General features: G+C 57.0%; 7 protein-coding genes across 7 annotated transcripts; 4 read left to right on the top strand and 3 right to left on the bottom strand.

The window, feature by feature from the left end:
* Positions 1 to 21: 21 nt before the first annotated feature.
* On the top strand, positions 22 to 392 carry BXZ73DRAFT_96614 (uncharacterized protein; the record flags this gene model as incomplete). Its single annotated transcript, XM_048027119.1, has 2 exons — positions 22 to 101; positions 230 to 392. 2 exons carry the CDS (start codon positions 22 to 24, stop codon positions 390 to 392), a joined length of 243 nt encoding a protein of 80 aa, XP_047882475.1.
* A 549-nt stretch (positions 393 to 941) lies between these two features.
* On the bottom strand, positions 942 to 4,855 carry BXZ73DRAFT_96613 (Pep3/Vps18/deep orange family-domain-containing protein; the record flags this gene model as incomplete). Its single annotated transcript, XM_048027118.1, has 12 exons — positions 942 to 1,445; positions 1,508 to 1,838; positions 1,925 to 2,520; positions 2,571 to 2,732; positions 2,785 to 2,958; positions 3,010 to 3,207; positions 3,258 to 3,425; positions 3,474 to 3,727; positions 3,775 to 3,879; positions 3,929 to 4,616; positions 4,666 to 4,793; positions 4,843 to 4,855. 12 exons carry the CDS (start codon positions 4,853 to 4,855, stop codon positions 942 to 944), a joined length of 3,321 nt encoding a protein of 1,106 aa, XP_047882474.1.
* Positions 4,856 to 5,187: 332 nt separating this feature from the next.
* On the top strand, positions 5,188 to 8,778 carry BXZ73DRAFT_39279 (NRDE-2, necessary for RNA interference-domain-containing protein; the record flags this gene model as incomplete). The annotated part of the gene is made up of 7 exons (XM_048018346.1): positions 5,188 to 5,650; positions 5,697 to 5,788; positions 5,843 to 6,609; positions 6,665 to 7,459; positions 7,516 to 8,316; positions 8,379 to 8,497; positions 8,552 to 8,778. 7 exons carry the CDS (start codon positions 5,188 to 5,190, stop codon positions 8,776 to 8,778), a joined length of 3,264 nt encoding a protein of 1,087 aa, XP_047882473.1.
* A 341-nt stretch (positions 8,779 to 9,119) lies between these two features.
* On the top strand, positions 9,120 to 11,876 carry BXZ73DRAFT_39151 (uncharacterized protein; the record flags this gene model as incomplete). Its single annotated transcript, XM_048018318.1, is given in 4 exon segments — positions 9,120 to 10,920; positions 10,998 to 11,110; positions 11,128 to 11,197; positions 11,254 to 11,876. 4 exon segments carry the CDS (start codon positions 9,120 to 9,122, stop codon positions 11,874 to 11,876), a joined length of 2,607 nt encoding a protein of 868 aa, XP_047882472.1.
* A 3,171-nt stretch (positions 11,877 to 15,047) lies between these two features.
* On the bottom strand, positions 15,048 to 15,608 carry BXZ73DRAFT_39621 (uncharacterized protein; the record flags this gene model as incomplete). The annotated part of the gene is made up of 1 exon (XM_048018418.1): positions 15,048 to 15,608. One exon carries the CDS (start codon positions 15,606 to 15,608, stop codon positions 15,048 to 15,050), a length of 561 nt encoding a protein of 186 aa, XP_047882471.1.
* Positions 15,609 to 16,188: 580 nt separating this feature from the next.
* On the bottom strand, positions 16,189 to 16,830 carry BXZ73DRAFT_87072 (uncharacterized protein; the record flags this gene model as incomplete). The annotated part of the gene is made up of 5 exons (XM_048024413.1): positions 16,189 to 16,210; positions 16,273 to 16,326; positions 16,376 to 16,512; positions 16,576 to 16,652; positions 16,737 to 16,830. The coding sequence occupies 5 exons, from the start codon at positions 16,828 to 16,830 to the stop codon at positions 16,189 to 16,191; spliced, it is 384 nt and encodes a 127-aa protein (XP_047882470.1).
* A 1,117-nt stretch (positions 16,831 to 17,947) lies between these two features.
* On the top strand, positions 17,948 to 19,458 carry BXZ73DRAFT_87071 (uncharacterized protein; the record flags this gene model as incomplete). The annotated part of the gene is made up of 4 exons (XM_048024412.1): positions 17,948 to 18,058; positions 18,109 to 18,847; positions 18,913 to 19,037; positions 19,393 to 19,458. The coding sequence occupies 4 exons, from the start codon at positions 17,948 to 17,950 to the stop codon at positions 19,456 to 19,458; spliced, it is 1,041 nt and encodes a 346-aa protein (XP_047882469.1).

The following is a 19,458-nucleotide window of genomic DNA, read 5'->3' as shown; positions in this document are numbered from 1 at the left end:
ACCAGAAAGTGGGAAGACCGTATGGAGGCCACCAAGAAGGAGCAGGCCATCAAGAAACTCCAAGCCGAGCTCAAGGAGGAAAAGCAAGCCGAGATACAACGGTGAGCAATTAATCCCTCTTCTGCTCCGCTCGATCGTGTTGGGGACACCCGTCGCGTCGCCCTGGAATGTGCCCTGTCCCCGTGATCGGTGCTAACGTAGCTCGCGTTCTCACCCCTCGTCTTGACAGCCGGAGGGAAATCACCCTCGAGCGTAAGAAGGCCGCGGAAGAGCGTCGCAGATTGGAGGAAGAAAAAGCCAAGGTGCGCGGCCCCTCCTCCTCCTGGGAAACCCCGTTTCTACGCGACCTTTGCCCTCCCACCGCGTCGCCGCATGCTCACTTGGCCAATTAATGGCTTCAGATGGGCGCACGAAAGGCCGCGCGCCTCCGCCGCAAGGCAGGAAGAACCAAGAAAATCAATCACTAGTCCGAGCTCCTTTCGAGCTCCCTCCGCCAAGTCTTCCTTTCTGGACCGTGGTCGCCCTCGAGGACTCTTGTCGTCCATTGGACCTTTCATCTGTACGTTCGTGGTGTCGTCCCAAGCCGTCATCGGCCAACTGCGCGGAGCTCTTGGAGAACCGCGCTATCCACTTCGATAAAGTGTTTGGTCGGTCGATACACTGGGGATTTCATGTAGCAATTATCTCTTTTTTTTTTCCAGAGCTATGTGTGTCATATGTATAGCTGTTGAAGCAAGAGCAATATTACCAGTCATGGTATACGATCATGACGTGCACCTCCCTCGAGGCGGTCTAGGCCTTCAAGCATAATGCAAACATAGGAGCACTCTACGACCTGAGGTTTAGTCCCGTACATATTCCAGTCTGCAACGAACTGTTCGCCACTAAAAGACAGATATCCGTTCGAAGGTATGAGATACAAGCAAGGATAGCACGAGGAATCACAGGTCCCAGCTGGAGTCCACCTCTCCCGCTTGCACGAAAGGCTTGTCCAGCCCGGCGACGACGCTCTCACACATCGGACAGTGCGCGGCGAGCAAGTCCTCGAGCTCCCGTCGCGTCCGCTCCGCCTTCTCCGCGTCCTTCTCGCCCGCGTCTCGCCGCGCCGCGCCGCCGCCGCCGATGCCCGGGATCCACCCTGCCGGGGCGGTGACGAGCCCAGCGAGCGCGTCGGGGATGATCAGGTCCCGCAGACGGTCACCCGCGGACAGAAGGTTGCGACCGACGCCACGGGCGCCCGTGCCCACGCCAGCGGCGAAGTTGGCAGAGAGCAGCGCGCGGGGGACGCTCGACTGGCGCGGGTTGTGGGTCAGCGAGGATAGCGCGCGGTTCGTCGGCGGCCCGCCGCGGTCCAGGCCTGCCAGAGGGGCTTGCGAGGTCTTCATGAGCTCCGTCTGGAGCGCGAGGATGCGGCGGAGAGCGTGGGCGGGCAAGAACTCTTTCGTCTGGTGGGGGGCGAACGCGATCGGGTTAGCAAGGGAACGAGCACGCGGGCGTGAGCACGCACCAGACCGATGAGGCAGTCGGCATGGAAGGTGTGGTGGCATGGGAAGACATAGAACTGGCGGGTCATAAGTGGGAGCGCGCAGCGCGAGCACTTTTCCGCCGCGTCGACGGTGGTGAACCGCTTCTGGAGCGCGGCAATGTCCTGCTTGATTGCCTCTGCGTTCTTGGTCGCCTCGTCCATCTCAGACTTAAGCTCGTCGATGTGCGCCGAGTAGCCTTCGAGGGCAGTACAAATCTCCTCCTTGAAGTCGTCGATGACGACGAAGTCTGGGAAGAACGGGAGAATATCCTCGATCTTGAGCAGATCCGTGTTCTCGAGGAAGCGCATCGCCCTGGCAATTACAAATTGAATCAGAGCATGTTCGACATGACACAACTGGGGTAGAAGAGTCAAGACTGCAAGGGGAAGGAGACTGACATCTTGATGTCCTGCTTATCTTGAACGACGTACTTCGCGATCTTGAGCCACAACTTCTTGCGCAGCTGGTCGTCGTCCTCCGGCATGTCGGCGTTGATCTTGGCGAGCTCGAGATCACCCTTCTCAAGAGCAAGGTCAACGCTATTCTCCCACAAGCCCATCTTCGAGTAGATATGGACACATGGTTGCGTGCGACCGCCCTGCTTGCATAGACGTAGTGCGTAGTCAAGATCGTAGTAGGGTTTGCCGGTGAGCGGATCCGACGGAGCCGAGGACAAGAAGCGTAAGAGGGGCCCATCGTCTTCTGGGTGGCCGGTAGATGTCACCATGATGGCTGAAGGGCTTGATGCATAGAACGTGATCATCAAATTGTGGATCGTGGGCGATGTGTTGCCTTGCTCGAAGATGACATGATTTAGATAGCGAACGGCATGGTTGGGGGAAAGTGGATCGCGCGGAACGTGTTGAAGGCGGAGCAAAGCTGGAACAAGGCGCAGAGGATCCAACGCTCGTTGACGTAACCATGCATCAACAGCCTCCTTTGGTGAATGGCGCATGAGAACAGGGGCGAACCGATAGTAGAGCTCGAGGTCGGACTATGCAACGGATGAGAAAGCTTGGACCGGCTGAGCGAAAGCAGTCTCACCTGGCGGTTGATGACATCGATGGCTTTCGCCCATTCTTCTTCCATGACCCAATGCTCGACAACACGCTCGAAGTCTCCAATCACAGTTGCGAAGTGGAGATACATGTCTGTGCGCCCGTGACCCTGAATGAGCTCGTATACTGTCCTTGGATCCAGGTTGACCTAGGAGACCAGTGAGTATCGACGTTGGAAGCAGTAGCGAATACGCTCGTACCTTGTATGTCTCAAAGAAATGCCTAAGATCGTCTTCTAAAATCGTTCGCTCGGCCAACAAGTTGTCCACGTCCTGGGCGATAGACTCCGACGCAACCAAGTCGTCAAGCTCGTTGCATTTGCTCAAGTAGAATTCGACGAGCCATGTCGCGAGCATCATTCGTTGCGAGAGATCCTGTGGTGGCGTCAATAATATAAGCAAGGCGGATTTACTGGATAACCTCACAGTTCTCCGTGTGCGCTCCAAACGGGAGATGAGGTACGATCGAAGAGCATCACGTTCTCCCGCGTCGAGAAACTGCAATGTGACTTCTTCAAATGAGATAGAGCACTGCGCATAACAGCTTGCAGCTTGGAAGTAGCGGGCTTCGCTGAAGAAGGCCTTCGCCTGGGCTGACATAATCTTGTCCCTTTGAAGTGCATTCTGTTCGAGAATTGAGAACCCAGACCGGCGTGAGGATTACATAGACCTACGTTTGAATACTGGAGGGCAGCGTCATATTTCCCCTTTTCGAGATATATCTTCCAAACATCTCGATGTTCGTTTGTGACACCGATCTCCCATATTGACTGGTCAGTGTAGACCCAGTATGTTCTTCGTACGGGGTCGGCGGTTAGGCCCCGCACTTGCTCATTTGGCTTCTGAAGAAAAGGTCAGCAACGAGGAGACACAGTGGCGGTGATACAAACCAGCGGTAAAAGCTCCTCGTATGCCAATTGTTCGTTGAGGTTTGATATGCCCACAACCCTATCTCGATACAAGAGCAAGAAGTGGAATCCCGTCAATGACATTGACATTGGAATGGTGCTCGCGCCAATGTTCTGCCTAGAAGGAGACATTGATGGTGACGACGGCTGAGGGGGATATGGCAGAAGCTGAGCACCGTCAATCAGGTCATCCGAATTTGACTCGAAGTTCAGAGTACCGTGATAGATACCGGCCGCTAACAGCCTGTCAGATGACAACACAAGGGAGGGGTATTGGACGTACAATTCATCCACGCCACAGTGCGGGGTAATGAGTAGGCTTGGTCCGCGCTCGAATTGTATACGTGCAATTCGGAGTATTCGACATTGCTCGGAAGCTCGACAATCTCTTTGCAAAGTCAGGGGTACACATGTGCGGCCAAACTGCAATGACTTACTGGGAGCAGTATCGCGGTAACTTCCAAACAAGGCGGAGAATACACGACCACCCTCCTCGGAACGTCTGTCTGGGATGCCAACAAACTGGTATATGCGTGTTGCTGTTGTCACGAGCACCAAGGCCTTCTTCGGCTCCATGGGAGGGAATAGGTCAAACTTCAAACCCGTCACGGGATGCCGCTCTGGAAGGGTGAAGACAGGCTGAAGGTACCTTTCTTGTGATTTAAAGAAGTCCTCCTCCGCGTCCAAAACAGCCTCGTAGATGGTTCCGTTCCTCGCTCCAATGAGCAGCTCCCGTGTCGACGTTGAATGCGAAGATGAAAGCAGAGCAGCCTTGTTCCACGCGACGGTTTCAATAATCATCTTGAAGCTCTTCAGCTGGCGGGGTTTCTTCCATCCACGGTAGAAGTACCAGTTCTCGCCCTGAACGGAGGTGACCAAGAGATGTCTACCAGACGGATCAAGGAAGAGCTTGTAGATGGTGAATTCGGCAGGTTTGCGAGGGATTTGAATCCTGATGAACTGCTCCGCGCGCGACAGCTCAATCTGGATGATGAGGTTGTTGGCTAGACCCATGTACAAGGAGTCCGAGGAGACGACGAGCGAAACCAGAGATGCGGATAGAGGACACTGGACTTCGCCTAGCTGGAATATGGGCGCGGCTGGTGGGGCCACGTCTGTTCTGTCCTGAGAATAGACTGAGAAGCTGGATGACAAGGTGAGAGACAGTTCTTACTTGGTACATCTCGGCACGCGCGTCATCCTGGTCATAGGGAGAGGGCTCAAATCCTTCGTACTGCAGTGGAGGGAGGGATCCGTGGGCGAGCCCCGGTCCAGGTACAGAGGAGGATGTATGCTCTACATCTTAAGGGTCGTCAAGGCATGCCAAACAGGTCAGACAAAGACTACGAACAATCGTCAAACATGATGGGAGGATTGTGGGGGAGCACACCGAGGCTTCAGTACTTCAGGTATGAGCCAGGCGTAAAGGAGCGGTGTGACCGGTTCGGGAACGCCGCGCAAGATTCCAAGTCCGGCACAGTGAATGTACGGAGCACGGCAGGCTACTGGGCCGCGGGCGTGAAGAGAACAGCAGAGTACTTGCGGAGGGAAGAGGTGAGGCTGAGATTACGCGACGCGCTCGTCCCGGCACGCCCTGCAGTCCGTCAGATCCCGCACGTGATGTCCACTCTCGCCGTCTCCCAGACCTGCTGTTAGATGTGTGCCAACCTGTACCCCATTTCCCCTACCTAGCTTCATGTCAGCTCCGTCGTTCTCGTCGTTCCCGCCCTCGTTCACCTCCTTTCCAGAGCTTGACCCCGGACCCAGCTCTCGCCCCTCGACCACAGCGACCGACAAAGCTAAGGAGCGCAAACAACGCAAGAAAGACAAACTTCGCAACGATCAAGATGTTGACCGCAAGCACAAGAAGTCAAAGCACAGTCCGGAGAAGGACAAGGAGAAGGGACGAGTGAAAGGGCGAGAGAAGGAGGACAAGCGAAGTTCACGGCATCGTTCCCGTTCGAATTCGCTGGCGCGGAATGACCAGAGGGATGAGGAAAGACGCCAAAAGGTCGAAGAGGATCGTCAAGTACGAGCTGATCACGCTCTCGAGAGCAGAGAAAGGCTCGTGTACTTCAGCGACAGGAAAGGGGATTCGCTGAACGCGCACTACGGTGGGCTACATGCTGGAGACGTGCCCAAGTATCGGCTGGTCGCAGGTACGTTTGCTTGCTGGGTTTATAACAGTACCTAATGCAATGCAAGGCGGTAGAAGCGTCTTGGGGCTGAGACCAGGCCTTTCGGTCGTTCACCGTGGACGTCACGGCCTCGAGATCGCGCCATATGGGAGACGCAAAGTAAGCAAATGATTCATGAGGTTGGCCGATGCGCAGAGTTAACTATTGCTTTAGATGCCTGCTTTGACGGACTCAAGTTCGCGTCGCAAGCTTATGGCTCCACCCACCCGTCGTCTCATTGCTTCTGCCGAGTCTACGTACAAGTATCCGGAGATAGACGGCTTCCTTCGCATACGGGGGCAGGATTCAAGAAGGGACATACAGGACTACCGCGAAGTGGATCCGTCTAAGCAAGATGATTCCGACGAATCAGACAGCTCGGCAGAAAGTGCAACTTCAGATGAAGATTCGGAAACGCCTCGCTTGACATCTTTGCAAGCCACGCTGAAAACCTTGGAAGAGAGTCTCACTTCGAACCCTGAGCACATACCTACTTGGTTGTCGTTGTTGTCGCACACACTAGGAACGGTTCCTGAGGAGTCAAGGCGTGCCGCCAAAGCTCGTGCCGATATTTCAGTCTCCCTTCTTTCCCGCGCGTTAGGAGCTCATTCCAGTAATAGCCGTTCAAGAGTACTCCGCTTGAAGTTTCTCAGAGCAGGGGAAGAAATCTGGGACGACCGCAAGCTTTATGACGAGTGGGAAAAAGCCGTCCAGGTCAACGACGTGGAAGTATGGCTGGCATGGTTAGATTGGAGAGTTCGAACCCCCTCCTACAGCCTACTTGAGGACGTTGTAAGGGACTCGACTCGGATTTCACGTGCGCTGGGTTCCACATTAGACGAGGTTGGACAAGTGCGACTATTGTGGAGAGTTTCAGTCGCTCTCCGCGACGCTGGCTACGTCGAACGAGCGACGGCTGTCTTCCAGGCGCAGGCGGAATGGTATGCGATCTCCCAACATCGCGTGTAGAACGTAGCTAACTGGATCGAATCGCAGGCTCTTCTGTACACCTCCAGCATTGCGGAACCACACTCCGTCAAACCAGTTGAGTGCCCTTGAAGATTTCTGGGACGCAGAAGTGCCTCGCCTGGGTGAAGTAGGTGCGAGTGGCTGGGCAGCTTGGGAGGCATCCGGTCGCTTAGAGCAAGAGACGCAGATGGCGCAGATGGTTCAACCCTCCGCTGACGACGCGGATCCTTTCTCAAGATGGGCCAACTCGGAGATGCATGCGGATCACGCCCTCACGTTTTCGTTGCGCTCTGCGGATGACGACGCGGACGACCCATACGCCGTGGTGCTCTTCTCCGACATCCGACCTTTCCTCTTTCCCCTACGCGGTGAACGCGCAAAGGATGTTTTTCGTCGAGCATGGCTTGCCTTCCTAGGTCTGCATGTCCCTGGTTTCCTCGCGTCAACTTCGGAACACTTCGAAGGTAACGCCGACGATCGCTGGGCCTATGAACACCTCGCCGGCTCTTCGCACCTCCAAGCAGTCTTCCCTCAAGCAGCCCTCGCGAGGCGAATTGCGGCAGACGCGCATGCAGGGGTGTTGGTGGGACGCGAAAGGGAGTATGGCGACGGATTCGGCCCGGTCAAAGACTGGGGATATGGTACCATCGGACCCTTGGACGCTTTTGGCTTCAACACATGGACCATGTGGGGCGCGCAAGACGTCAAGAACGTGGATCATGCGACAGTAAGAGAGGTCTTCAAATGGTGCAAATCACCTGGCAATGATCACGCCTGGGATGCGCTCTGTTTGGCGTTTGAAGCTTCACTGAATATTAAAGGGTGTGTACTGAACGACTTCCACTCAGTAGAGGCTTGTTACTGACGTGGTGCAACAGTGCCCTCAAGACCTCGAAGTCATTCCTCGCTACAGCGCCCAGTTCGTTACCCCACTGGACAGCCCATGCACGCTTAGAGTCCATTCGCGGTCGTCTCAACGACGCCCGCAAGGTCTATCAGACGGTACTTGTCGAGTCTGCATCCGACCGTCGACCAGGAGAATGTGCCATGTGGCGCGATTGGGCGCAGATGGAATGGCTCGCTGAACAGGATGAAGCCGCGATTCGAGTCATTCTGAGGTCGTCCCAGACCTCTGGTTCGGGCGGCACTGCAATTCTTCGCGCAAAACGTAGCCTGGAAGCTCTCGCAAACGAACAAGACGGCAATGTCTGGCAGGAGCGGAATGCTTGGATTCAGCTCGCTGCGCTGCTCGAATTGCTGACGTCTTCCCCACAAGCTGCAGCCTCGCTATTCGACGCATATCTAGAAACGTTTCACGAAGGCACTCCCGCGCACGAGAACCTCACGATTGCATTGTTGTCCATGCTCTACAACCACATCGTCGTCCTCAAGAAGCCATCGCCTCCAGCGCTGCTGCGGGATCGGGTGGAGCGGGCAGTGGATGTGTATCCAAACAACACAGCCATTGTAGGCATGTTCCTGGAAGCGGAGAAGGGCCAAGGAGTGTGGGGGAGGGTGCGCACGATGCTGGGGGAGACTGCGGCAGACGGGACGAGGAAGGAGAAGGGTATTGCACGGCGATTCCTGGAAGTGTGGATCGCTGGCTGGGAGAAGGGCCGGTGGGAGGCTGAGGTTGAGCGTATCCGGAGTGCACTATCGGCTGCCGTCGAGGATGACAGGTGCGTCTGTCTTCGCAGGACATGGTCGGGGCTGCCCAACGTTTACGCGTTTACGTCCGCAGGACGCGCGGGAGCGCGGTTCTCTGGAGACTCGTGATTGCTTTCGAGATCCGAGCCAAGCAGCCGGAGCACGCGAAGAAACTGCTGTTCCGGGCGGTGCATGAGTGTCCGCACGTGAAGGGTGAGTCGATTCGCATGCACACTGAATGTGTCGCTGACTCCGCCGCGGACCCAGCGCTTTACCTGCTCGCCTTCGGGCCGCTACGGGTGGTGTTCAACAATCGGGAGCTGCGGCAATGGGCAGATACGATGGCGGAGCGGGGGATCCGGATGCGGGCGGGGCTGGACGAGGTCGCGGGAGACTGGACGGACGGCGGGGAAGAGAACGGCTCGGCGTCGGACGCGGGGGAGGCCGAGATCGAGGAGCGCGCGCGGGAGCTCCGGCGCCTGCGGCCTTACTGAAGCCACGTGTGTTTGTGTGTGTTTGGGCGCCATGTTTGTTCGCCTGGGGACGGTCGAGACAAGAGCTGGCTAGATTCCCACGTAGCCCTCCGTTTACTCCTCCGCCCCCTCCACCAGGCCCACCGCCTTTTTTCTCCCTCCCCCGGCCTCGCCAGCGTCGCCACCAGCAGCGGCCAGTCTTTTGTGCTCCACTCACCTCGCCACTTGTCCCGCCACCCATGCAGGCCCAATAATTCACTCCCTTCCTCTCGCCACCATCTCGAATCCTACCGACAGCTTCCTAATCCGCCGTCCAGGCCGTAATTCTGTGCACCTCTACCAGGCTATTCCCCTTCACTGCTATGTCTACCATCCCTGCTCCCACAATTGTCCTCCCCAAGGAGGAGTGGCCCGACGCCGACTTCGACATTCCCGATGGAGAACCAATCCACGCTTCCGACGCTGATTCAGACAAGGAGGAGGAGGATTGGGACATGGAGATGAATATCGGAAAGACGGGTGGGGCAAAGGCCCAGCAAGTCCTCCTCGGCATTGCCGCAAGGTCAGGACCGTCCAAGAATTCTTCCCAGATGTTCTCTATCCGCCCCCCTCCTCCTTCATCCACCGACGAGGATGATGACGACGAAGGTGTGTCGACCATCAAAGTTGCCGCCCTTCCAAAAGCACCCGTCACTGCCTCCGCCAAACCTCCAAGTCCCATCGACGAGGATTTCGAGGATGGCTTCGCTCTGCCGTCGGATCTCACAACCCTCTCTCTTCGCCCCCTCTCCCTCAACCACCGAACATCCAAGTCCTCCCTTGAATGGGGTGACAAGGACCAGACCTCCTCATCACAATCTTCCGACGCATACTCCACCTTCGGGTTCGCCGACAACTCCCCGTCCTCCAATTACACATCGGCGTCGTTACCGGAGACGGAGACGGAGGAAGATGAAGAAGATGAGGATATTCTGGAGGGCCTGGATGTCCCCACTGGTCTTTTCGAGACCGGTCATGGTGCGAAGAAGCTTGGCAAGATCCTCGAAATCAAGAAACAAACCACTTTCAATGACGACCGCGTCAAAGTCGTTAGTCCCGATCCTGAAGACGACTTCGAGATCGGCCTTGTGATAGACAACGACGTTGAGCTCAGTCCTAGCCGACTGCTTCTAAATGCTCAGTCTGTCATGCGATCCACGACTTCTTCGCGCAGCAAGAGTGCCCCCGCTCGTCCTCCTCCCTCCCTGCGACCTTCCTCGCGTCTTCTCAAGATGGATCGTGCCAAGTCCCCCAATAACCCTCCCGTCTCCTCCATGTCACAGCTCCGTCGAATCACTGCCCCTCCCGCCTCTCCTCCCAGCAGGGTTATTCCGCCTGTCCGTTCACAGACTTACAGCCAAGCTGTCGCGTCACCATCCACAATGAACTTCTTGGCTGCTAAACCAGGAAGCCTTCGGGTCCAGAAATCGACCTCCGGACTGAAGCCCGCGTCTCCTCCGCAATCCCGTCGACCCACTCGCAAGGCTTCTTTGCCATCAATGAAAGAGTCAAACCAACCTCAAGCGTCAGGCTCGGGGTCGGGCTCTTCGTCGCAAGGCTCACCCGGTTCTCGATTCGACACCCCAACGGCGTCGTCGAGGGCGAAGTCGCAAACAGCTACTACGGGTCGTCTACACGGCCTGGAGTACACTGTCCCGCCGACCCGACCCTCGACACCGTCGTCCAATCCCGCGGCGCTCAGGCTCACGATGCCTACAACATCGTCACGCATGAAGTCTCGCACACCTATCGCCAATGTTTTCCCTGGGCCCGCCACTGCTCCGCTGGCCCGGTCTTCCTCCCCACTACCTCCCCGTCCTCCCTCACGCCCCCCTTCCGCCGCCTCCTCTGCCACGTCCATTCGTTCGAGGCATGGGCAGAGCGCCAGTCTCCCAAATGCGCCGAAGCTTCTCAAGAAGCCCAAACGGCCAAGAACATACGGCGATGGCACAGAGCTCGACACCTTCGACGACCTGCCCACAGATCGTGAGAAGGAGGGCAAGTTCCGGGTACAGCCCAAGGGCTATGGGAACCGCGTTCCCGGTGCCTCCTATCAGAAACCATCCGACGTGTCTGCCACGGGCACCATTCGCCGGAAAGCGAAGCGTGATTTTTCAGGGAGCGGTTCTGGTGAGCGTTTGTCTTATTGTTTCGCTGCGGCCGCATCCTGATCACAAGCGTTTGTTCAGAATCGGTCAAAGCGCCCGTGCCTTCGAAGACACTGAAGCGCACAAGCCGTGTCGAGCTGTCCAACCGCATCGAGTTCCCTACCAAGACCTCTCCAGACTCAAAACACTCAAAGGATGAGAGACCAGTGCGAAGAGGAAGAAGCTTGCCTCTCCTGCTACCAGGAGGAAACCTACTCTTATTCGCAATCTCGGTGGCGCAGGCCCCGCCAAAGGTGTGTTTGCTGGTGCAATGCGTCGACCTCGCTGATCTCATGCGTCCGTTTGACAGTTGTTGGTGAAATGAAGTGGAATCCTCACAATTTGCGCTGGGAGGGCAACGATCAAGCCCTTCGCGACTTCGATGCGGCGGTCGGCACCTCCACCAGGCCCGCTCTCATCACTCATCTCACTGGCTCGTCCATTGGATCCCCAGTCGGCTCCTTCGCGTCAGGGGCTCGAGTGGTTGGCACAATGGTCTTCGACCCCCAGCGAATGTGCTGGATCTCCACATTGCCACCCGACGAGGAGGAGCCCGACGTTTTCGCCGACCTTGCAGACGACGAAGATGACGATGACTGGGAGGCTCGTGGTGCCACTATTCGCGCCAGTCAACAGCTCCAGATCACCTCAACCGTATCCAATCAGTCGACGGAATCGATAGCATCGAGACCGGAGGCTCCCAGTCCTGCTCGCAGCCATACTCGCAGCATGTCGGAGAGCGAGAGCGATCGTTGTTCACGAGCGTCGATGGTCTGCGATGTCGATGATTCCTTCGTGGAGAAATGCCGCGCCGCAGAAGAGCGTCATCACACTGAGCTCAAGAACTGGCTCAACGTCGGCAACGACGTGTTCGCGGAGCTCGACCGGTCATATCTCTACGAGATTCGCGCACTGGCCACCCGTCAATACTAGTGCATGTTACATACTGGTATATACAAGGCCCGGAGCTCGTCCATGGACTCGTATCCCACGTGTAGATGTGTAAAGGACGTTCCCTTTCACTCTGCTCCCTTGCCCTTTCTTTTTCTTTTTCCTCGCATGACATTCATGACGAATAATGACGCTCCTTCTTATGGTTCATAACTCCCCCCTCCCGCATCTGTCTCGGCTCTCTATCTTCTCGCACCGTCCCGGTTATGCATTCTTTTCGTCTTGTCGATATTGATACCGGTCCCATCTGCTCCACACCCTCCCCGCTACCCCCTATCGCCCCTCTTCAAGTTCTCGCTGTGTCTACCTTGCTACTCTTGGATTGCTCTCCTTTGGTAGTCTCTCGATCTGTATGGCCAACCACCCGCTTATGAATGAAATTATGTTCATACTCCGCAAACAACCTGTGCATCGCGGAGTGAAGCCAGACTTACGTCTGTCATCACATGCAAACAGACGAACTTTATGATTATACGTCCCTCGCAAACTGGGTCAGGTAAGTTTGATTTTAGTGTGCATTGTGTGCAGGTGAGGTGGTAAGCACTGCCGCGTCACGGTCGACGCAAGGCCTGCACCTTCAAAGGTCCATTCATTGCCCTCTTTCCTGATCAAATGGCACGACACGCGGCTCATTCTCTTGGTTATGGGCGGTTTTTGGTACTAGCGCACGCTGTCGGCGCGAATGACTGGTGCGCATGGACGGATCACAACAGGCGCATCAACAACTCCTCGCAAGCGCAAACGACAGGACTGGGTCAATGGGCCCAAGCGTCGATTCTTCCAAGACAACACCGACTTGACCCATCTGCCACTTTTACGCTGTACGCTACACGTACGTACGTCGAGCTACGGAGACGGAGGTGGAGGGGAATGCATATGAAGACGGGGTATGGGCACGGGAAAGGACGGGAAAAGATCACCAAGCCATGGAAACAGTGGGGAGGGGAGAGATGGCGTGCTCGCTGAACTATGACAGCGACAAGGCCTGAGACCGGGGTGAGATACATATGCCAGACTTTGGCGGCGCGACGGGAGACAATATAGTTCACAATACGACTAGGTCTGGGGATTCTGGTTCGGGGTCTAGAGACATTGTCAGGACGCAGGGGGTGGAGGAGGTCAAAGTAGGAGCGCGGTGGATGTGGAGAATGCAAGTGAAGAAGACGTGATGTTGAATAATCAACAACAGTGTAGTCAAAGGATAAATAGGCCATTCGGAAACAAAGAGGTCGGCCTAAGCCACGGCGAGAAGACGGCGGGGAGAGATCAAGTGAAAATAATGGGGGCTTCTATCATAATCCTAATAGTACACATGAGGCAAGAGGGGAGGAGGGGCATAGTTGTAGACGGGGCGAGAGGACGCGCTCGCCTACGCTGAGCGGCCAGCGCCGCGCGTGGCAGCGTTCTGGTACGCGCCATGCGCGGTATCCGCCGGGACGAGAGTTGGGATGGGATGGGGACGGGTAGGAATCAAACACTGGACGAGGACAAAGTGAGACGACATAGCGAGGTGATAACGCGACGACAGCAAAACGACAACATAACATGAGAATGGCGGCAGCGAACGCTGGACGTTTCGAATGGTCGAGGCGGAGAGGATAGAAGAATCCGTCGCAAGCCAGCGGGGGTGTGCTGAGGGCGAGAAACCTAATCGTGACCGCTCACGGTCTTGCGCCTCTTGCGTGGCTGGGGATCCTGCATTTCGCAATCCCCGTCAAGCCCATACATGAACTCCGAACGCGACGTCTTCCTGCTCAGCTTGAACGGCGAACCCGTAGAGGTGACACCAATATCACCCTCGACACGCGCTTGAGCGCTGACAGGCTTGCGCTTGGACGTCTTCTTGTCCAGAACGAGATCCATCAGGGTCTTGCCGCTACCGCTTCCCGAGGTCGAAGCGCTTCGTCCGCGGCTACGCTCAACCGTCCGGGTGGGACTGCTGGCCCTGCGACCGAAGCTGCCGCTGGAGGCGGACCGCTCGATGACACGGCTGTGGGATGGGGTGCAGGTTGCTGTGGGAGCCGAAAAAATACTAAGCCGGACCGCGACTTTAGCGGGGCTCCCCAGGCCTGGAGGAGGAGCCCGCTCCTCGATTTCCATGTTCGTATCCACAGGGGGAGAGGAAGTGTCGAATACGTCGTCCAGCGTCGAGAGAGACGACTTGCCCTTGCTGTTCGTCTCCTTCAATCCGTCTTTGTCCTTCGCTCCGAAAGCGGGTAGAAGCTTGGGCTGTGCCAACGGCGAAGAAAACGAATCCTCCTTGTCACCGAAAATGCTCGAGCTTGGACCAGTTGAGGAGCTCAGAGAGCTCAATTCGAAGCTAGATTCAGAGCTGGGGGGCTGGATGGGGGAAGAATGAACGAAGCAGTCCATGAACTTCCTCGTAGTGGGGGTGATGGCCTTCAGACCAAATGTGCCGGTGTCTGAAGCTCTTCCTGGAGTACAAGGGGATCCGAAAGCCCGAATGTCTTCTAGCAACGTGTCAAACGGGTTCGAGTAAGGCATGATGAGGTCCTCGGTTCCGATCGCGGAATCCCATCCAGGCTGGTCCAGTCTGTCTTGAATTGAGTTTGGGAACAGCTGTCTTGGGGAGAAGGCAATGGAAGACCCGCTCAAAGGGCTAAAGGGACCCTTCGGCTGTGTTTCACTGGGCGGGGGTGCGAGAGGGCTGCCGTCGAATCCGCGAACCTTGGGACTTGAATCGGAACGAGCGAGCATCGTAAGCGTCTCTCGAGGGCTTTCGCTCAACCAGGGCTGCCGAGCAGGATGACGCATGGGTGAATGCCTGAAAGCGGGCGTCTTCGTGGGGTCATACGGCGACTCTGGAGGGACACTGATCCCAAACGACTGGTAGATCTTCTGATATTTCCCCGGAGAGCCTGGGGTCTTCGGTGGACTTTTAGAGACCGGAGCAGTCCCGGAGAGAGAAGGACTTTCATCATAGACTGGCGCGGCCTCATACTCATCACCTGAATCGGCATCAACCGGCTCGTTGGCCCTCGACGTGGAAGGCTGCGACGAGCTTGACGGTTCAAGGTCCTCGGACAGAGAGGGTGCTTGAAGGTCGGGCGAGGTCGTACGACCAGTAGATTTTGGATCTGCAGCAGCCTGGGTGATCTTCGACGACGATGCCTTGTTCTCCTCTACGAGATGTCATTGAGCATAAAGGGACCGCAGTACGAATGCAGATTGCTCACTGTTCGTGGCCCGTCCACGGCCTCCACTGCCAGTTTCACGACGGTTTGACATGGCGATCTTATGCTTCTCGTAGACGTGCCGCCTCCACATTGACTTCGCATTGATTCCTGAGTACTTTCGCCGGCACAAGGTGCACCGGAGCTGAGGCTCTTCACCTTCCGGCCAAGTGACCTGCTCAGCCTTCTTGGGACACCAACCCCGAGGAGGTTCGAGTTGAGTGGGATACCTGTGGGCATCGGGGCCAAGGAAATCATCGACTAGGAGGAACCAGTCCGGGTTCTCGGCTAAAATGTTGTAGGTCAGGCCGTCCTTGACTGACGCGGCGCCAGGGAAGTCGGTGAAGGGAGGACGGATGAAGATTGCGTCTGGATCACCAAGAACGGGATCGATGTTCTGGTTTCCAGCATTCTGCGAGGCGTTACGTGCCGCGTTGAGAGAACGACGTGAGGAAGGGACCGCGTCGAGAACGGGCTGAGTAGCAAGAAAGGTGATTCGGTCAGGGTGATTGAAGCCCATAGAGGCGAAAGCTGTCTCCATCGGGAGCTGGGTTGGGGGTGGGAGGAGGGAGGAGGGATGTTGGTCGCTCATCGCCATCCAAGGGGAGGGAAGGAATCAAGGGTGCGCGGGATATTGCTGGCGAGCGATCAAATTCAAGAGACGGCTGGATTTGCTGAATCAAGCGGGCACGATGAGCGCGGAGTAAGAAGGCCCCCGGATGAATAGACGTGTATGGTGGGCGGAGGAGAAGAGCGGGGCGGGCGAGGGCGGGGACAGCGGTGGTGGCGGGAGGAAAGAGGCGGGGCGGGCGAGGGCGGCTGAGTAGCAACCTTAGCCGAACACGCCCATCACGGCCTCCCTTTTCCGGCGTCAACACGCCTGGCGCGCCCCCCACGTGACCGAGTCATCTAGCGTTCCTTCTCACGCTCATACACCCATTCTTCGATCCGCGTCGGCAGTTGGCCACTGATAATTGCTTATGCCAGCAAATGCACTACAAAACATCCCTCTAACAACCAGTCGTCAACCGCTCGGCCGGATCGTCACATTCTACGCCTACAAACCTACAAGCCAGTGGGCGCAGCAGCCGTAGATGCCCTCAAAGCACAAGAGCAATGTACCTGTGCAATTGGCCATGCCATCAGCGGGTCAGCAGCAAGGCGTTCTCGGCCATAGTCCTCACCCGGCAATCATGACGGAGCCCCCCATGGGAGTGACAGGACCCATCCATTTGAACCTGAAGGCACGTTACACGGCACGCTTGCAATATTCAGGCGCGAGCGTACCTGTCCCCGCCCAGCACTAGAGCAACGATGCTGCCGGAGAACACGGCGCTTCCCAGAGCAATAGCAGGACCTGCGAACCTGTGGATAGCAAACCTAGGATGCATCGACACAGCAAGGAGTGCCAAGCCATTGTAGATCTAGAACAAAAATCGATCAGCGTCTTCTTGCGCCTCTGGAGTTGACGGAACAAACCGCGTAACTGGAGGCCGTCTCCCATGCATGCAGCTTTGGGCGGTCATGCCAGGCCTCTTCTGAAGTCCGTGAGTTCCGAATGCGCCTGCAATAATTCCGGCGCAGCTGGTCCGGATGTAAGTTGCGAGCACGAGTAGGCAAGGTCGAGGACAGGACGCTTGTCAGTCACCTAGGATAGCCCCGGTCCTCCACAAGAGGCTAGACCGAGCGAGAAGCCCCGCGGCATGGGGGAGCAGCGGGGAGTTCGGGGAAGGCTGCGACATGGCTGTGAGTGGACTGTGAGTGGAGCAAGTTCAAGGTGCGAATTAACCTCGGGCGGAGGCAGCAAGTGTGCGATCGGACCGGGCGCCTGCGGAGGACTCTTCGGCCTCGGCCGGGATCACCCGCGCCTTCAACTCATCCAAACAGGAAATGTTGGCCTCCACTGCCTCTCCTCCCACCGCCCTCCGTCGCCGCTCGCCCGGCCGAGTTTTTTGTCCGGGTGCGCTGCACAACTTGTGCGCATACCGTTCCTTTGACTCGTCCGGTCTCCTCCGCTGATGTGAAACTGAGTACGGATAGTCAGCCCAGCGTTTGCAGCTGAAAACTTCTCATGCGCGAAGCCCCGGGCGTGCCGAGCTCCTTACGCTTCTGGGGGCTGCTTTCAGCAGTGTTCCGGGACCTGTTGTTCCTGGAGATTGGATGGGATTAGCCGGTCTGTCCGAGCGCGTTTCCTTGTCAGTAACGCGCTTCTTTCTTACGTGCTGCGCACGGCTCAGGCTTCATGGCAGGGCTAACCTTGCCCCAGCAAGGCGTTTGAGTGCACCAATACACTGTGCATGAGCCAGCCTGCAGAGTCGTTCGGGGCATCTTCGAAATCGGGGTTTCCCACCCCAATCCTGCCGAGCAGTCTCGCTCTTACTCTACGCCGCATCACCGTGCCGGAGCATGTTTTCGCCGCAGCCTACACCAGCCCTTGTCTTCCGCAAATTTGCAGTCGACAGTAACCGTACTGAGCCTGATCTTCATTTTGATAAAAGATTGTGCGCCGGCTGCGGGCTATTCGCCGCACGGATTGTGCAATGTGCTCCCTCCGCTCCGGAGCATAGAAAGAGCTATCACCCACTCCGGCCACATGCTCGTCTACAGTGATTGGCTGCGGGGTCGTGGCCTGATTTTGGACATCCCGAAGTCAATGAGGCGAGAAACAACAGCATTCATACTAAAGGGCATGTTCACCGCGTTTTTTCTGACACTGTCAACGTAGGCCTCGCCTCTCGCCATTGGACGACTATCCGGAATTGTGCAAATATACGCTTATCTGGCTTCCATCTCTACTCGTCCACGTCCACGTCCACTGCCTCAGCCTCAGCTTTCTACCATCACCCTTCCGCTTGCTCGATGGATTACTTCGACCTCAACCTCCCTGCCCCCACCGACGTCCAAGACCCAGGCAACCAAGACGATATACCCACTGTACCTGAAGCCGCCCAGAATGTTTCTACCACCCCTGTACGCATTCCCAGCATATTTGATACTCGGTATCCCGCTCACCCCAGGAGGATGTTGCCCAGGTGCACACCCCGTTGGACCATCCCAACATCCTCCCCATCTCAACCGCCTTTCATCCCGTGCTATCGATCAACGGCCAAGCCCCCAACTTCGTCTTCATCGCCTCGGACAACGTTCGCTTCTACGTCCACACCCACCACATCCTCGCTGTCTCCATGAACAGGATGGGTATGCTCCTCCCAAACGACGTGCCCGCATCCACCCTCGGGCCCCGCCCGTCCGCTCAACTTCCCCATCCCTCCGAGGTCGTCAACGTCATGCTCCACATCATCTACGGTCTACAATGCCTGCAATACGCCCCAACTCTCGAGACGACCGAGGCCGCGCTCAAGGCTCTTCACTTCCAATACGGCGTTTCCATTCAGGTGCACGCCGCGCCCCACCTCCCTCTCTACCAGCTCATCCTCTCCTACGCCCCGTTCCGCCCACTTGAAGCGTACGCCGTTGCAGCGCACTACGCGCTCGAGGAGCTCGCCGTTGCAACCTCCAGCCACCTGCTCGCCTACGACCTGTCGCGGATGCCCGACGATACCGCCCAGAAGATGGGCCCGATCTACCTCAAGCGACTGCTGGGACTCCACCAATCACGCCTCGCTGCTCTCCGCAACATCCTGTTCCGTCCTCCTCGCGAACACGGTCCGGCTGTCGGATGCAGCACGGAGCAGAGGCAACAGCTGACGCGAGCCTGGGCACTGGCCGTCGCCCAGCTGGTATGGGAGGTTCTGCCAAGTGGGTCGTCGTTCATGCCTGTCTTGGTGCAGGACACGCTCATGAGTGCCTGGCCCTGCGGTCAGGTGTGTCGACGAACGCATTGCAGTCGCTGCTGGAGCCAATCGGATTAGCCTTTAGCTGTCCTCACTGCGCCGTGGCGCTGCAGGGGAGGGTACGGGAGGTGGTGTACGAGTGGTCCGCGGTGAAGGTATGCTCTCGGTCTTTCGAAATCCGCGGTATGTGATACTCACGGTCGACCGACACGCCCTAAAAACAGCGAACCATCTAGAGGGTCCGATGAATATCCAGCTGCGGCTTCACTCCCCCATCCTTCCCCGCCCCACTTCCCCCGCCATCCGAGCGCGAAATTGGAGCGTTATGCACTGTCCCTCTAACGCGGCTGCGCTATATATCATGGCTCGGTCCGTCGATACTTGTTCACTCGTAGCATTTTCCAGAATGGAAGCTTTGCCTCACTCAGGGTTCGATCGACGGGATGCATACACCACGGTCGAGTGGCTCAGTGCTGTGGTCAGACAATCATATCCTTTGCTCCACTGTAGGTCCCGCGAATATCTTGTGGACGCCAAACTGGATCCAATAGGAGCATCCTTGCCCCTCTCGCGTAG

Source organism: Epithele typhae (genome assembly GCF_022376455.1).
Source record: "Epithele typhae strain CBS 203.58 chromosome Unknown BXZ73scaffold_3, whole genome shotgun sequence".
In the NCBI taxonomy this organism is placed as follows: Eukaryota; Fungi; Basidiomycota; class Agaricomycetes; order Polyporales; family Epitheliaceae; genus Epithele; species Epithele typhae.
Note: the sequence above shows the minus strand (reverse complement) of the source record. Positions and strands in the feature narration are given on the sequence as shown.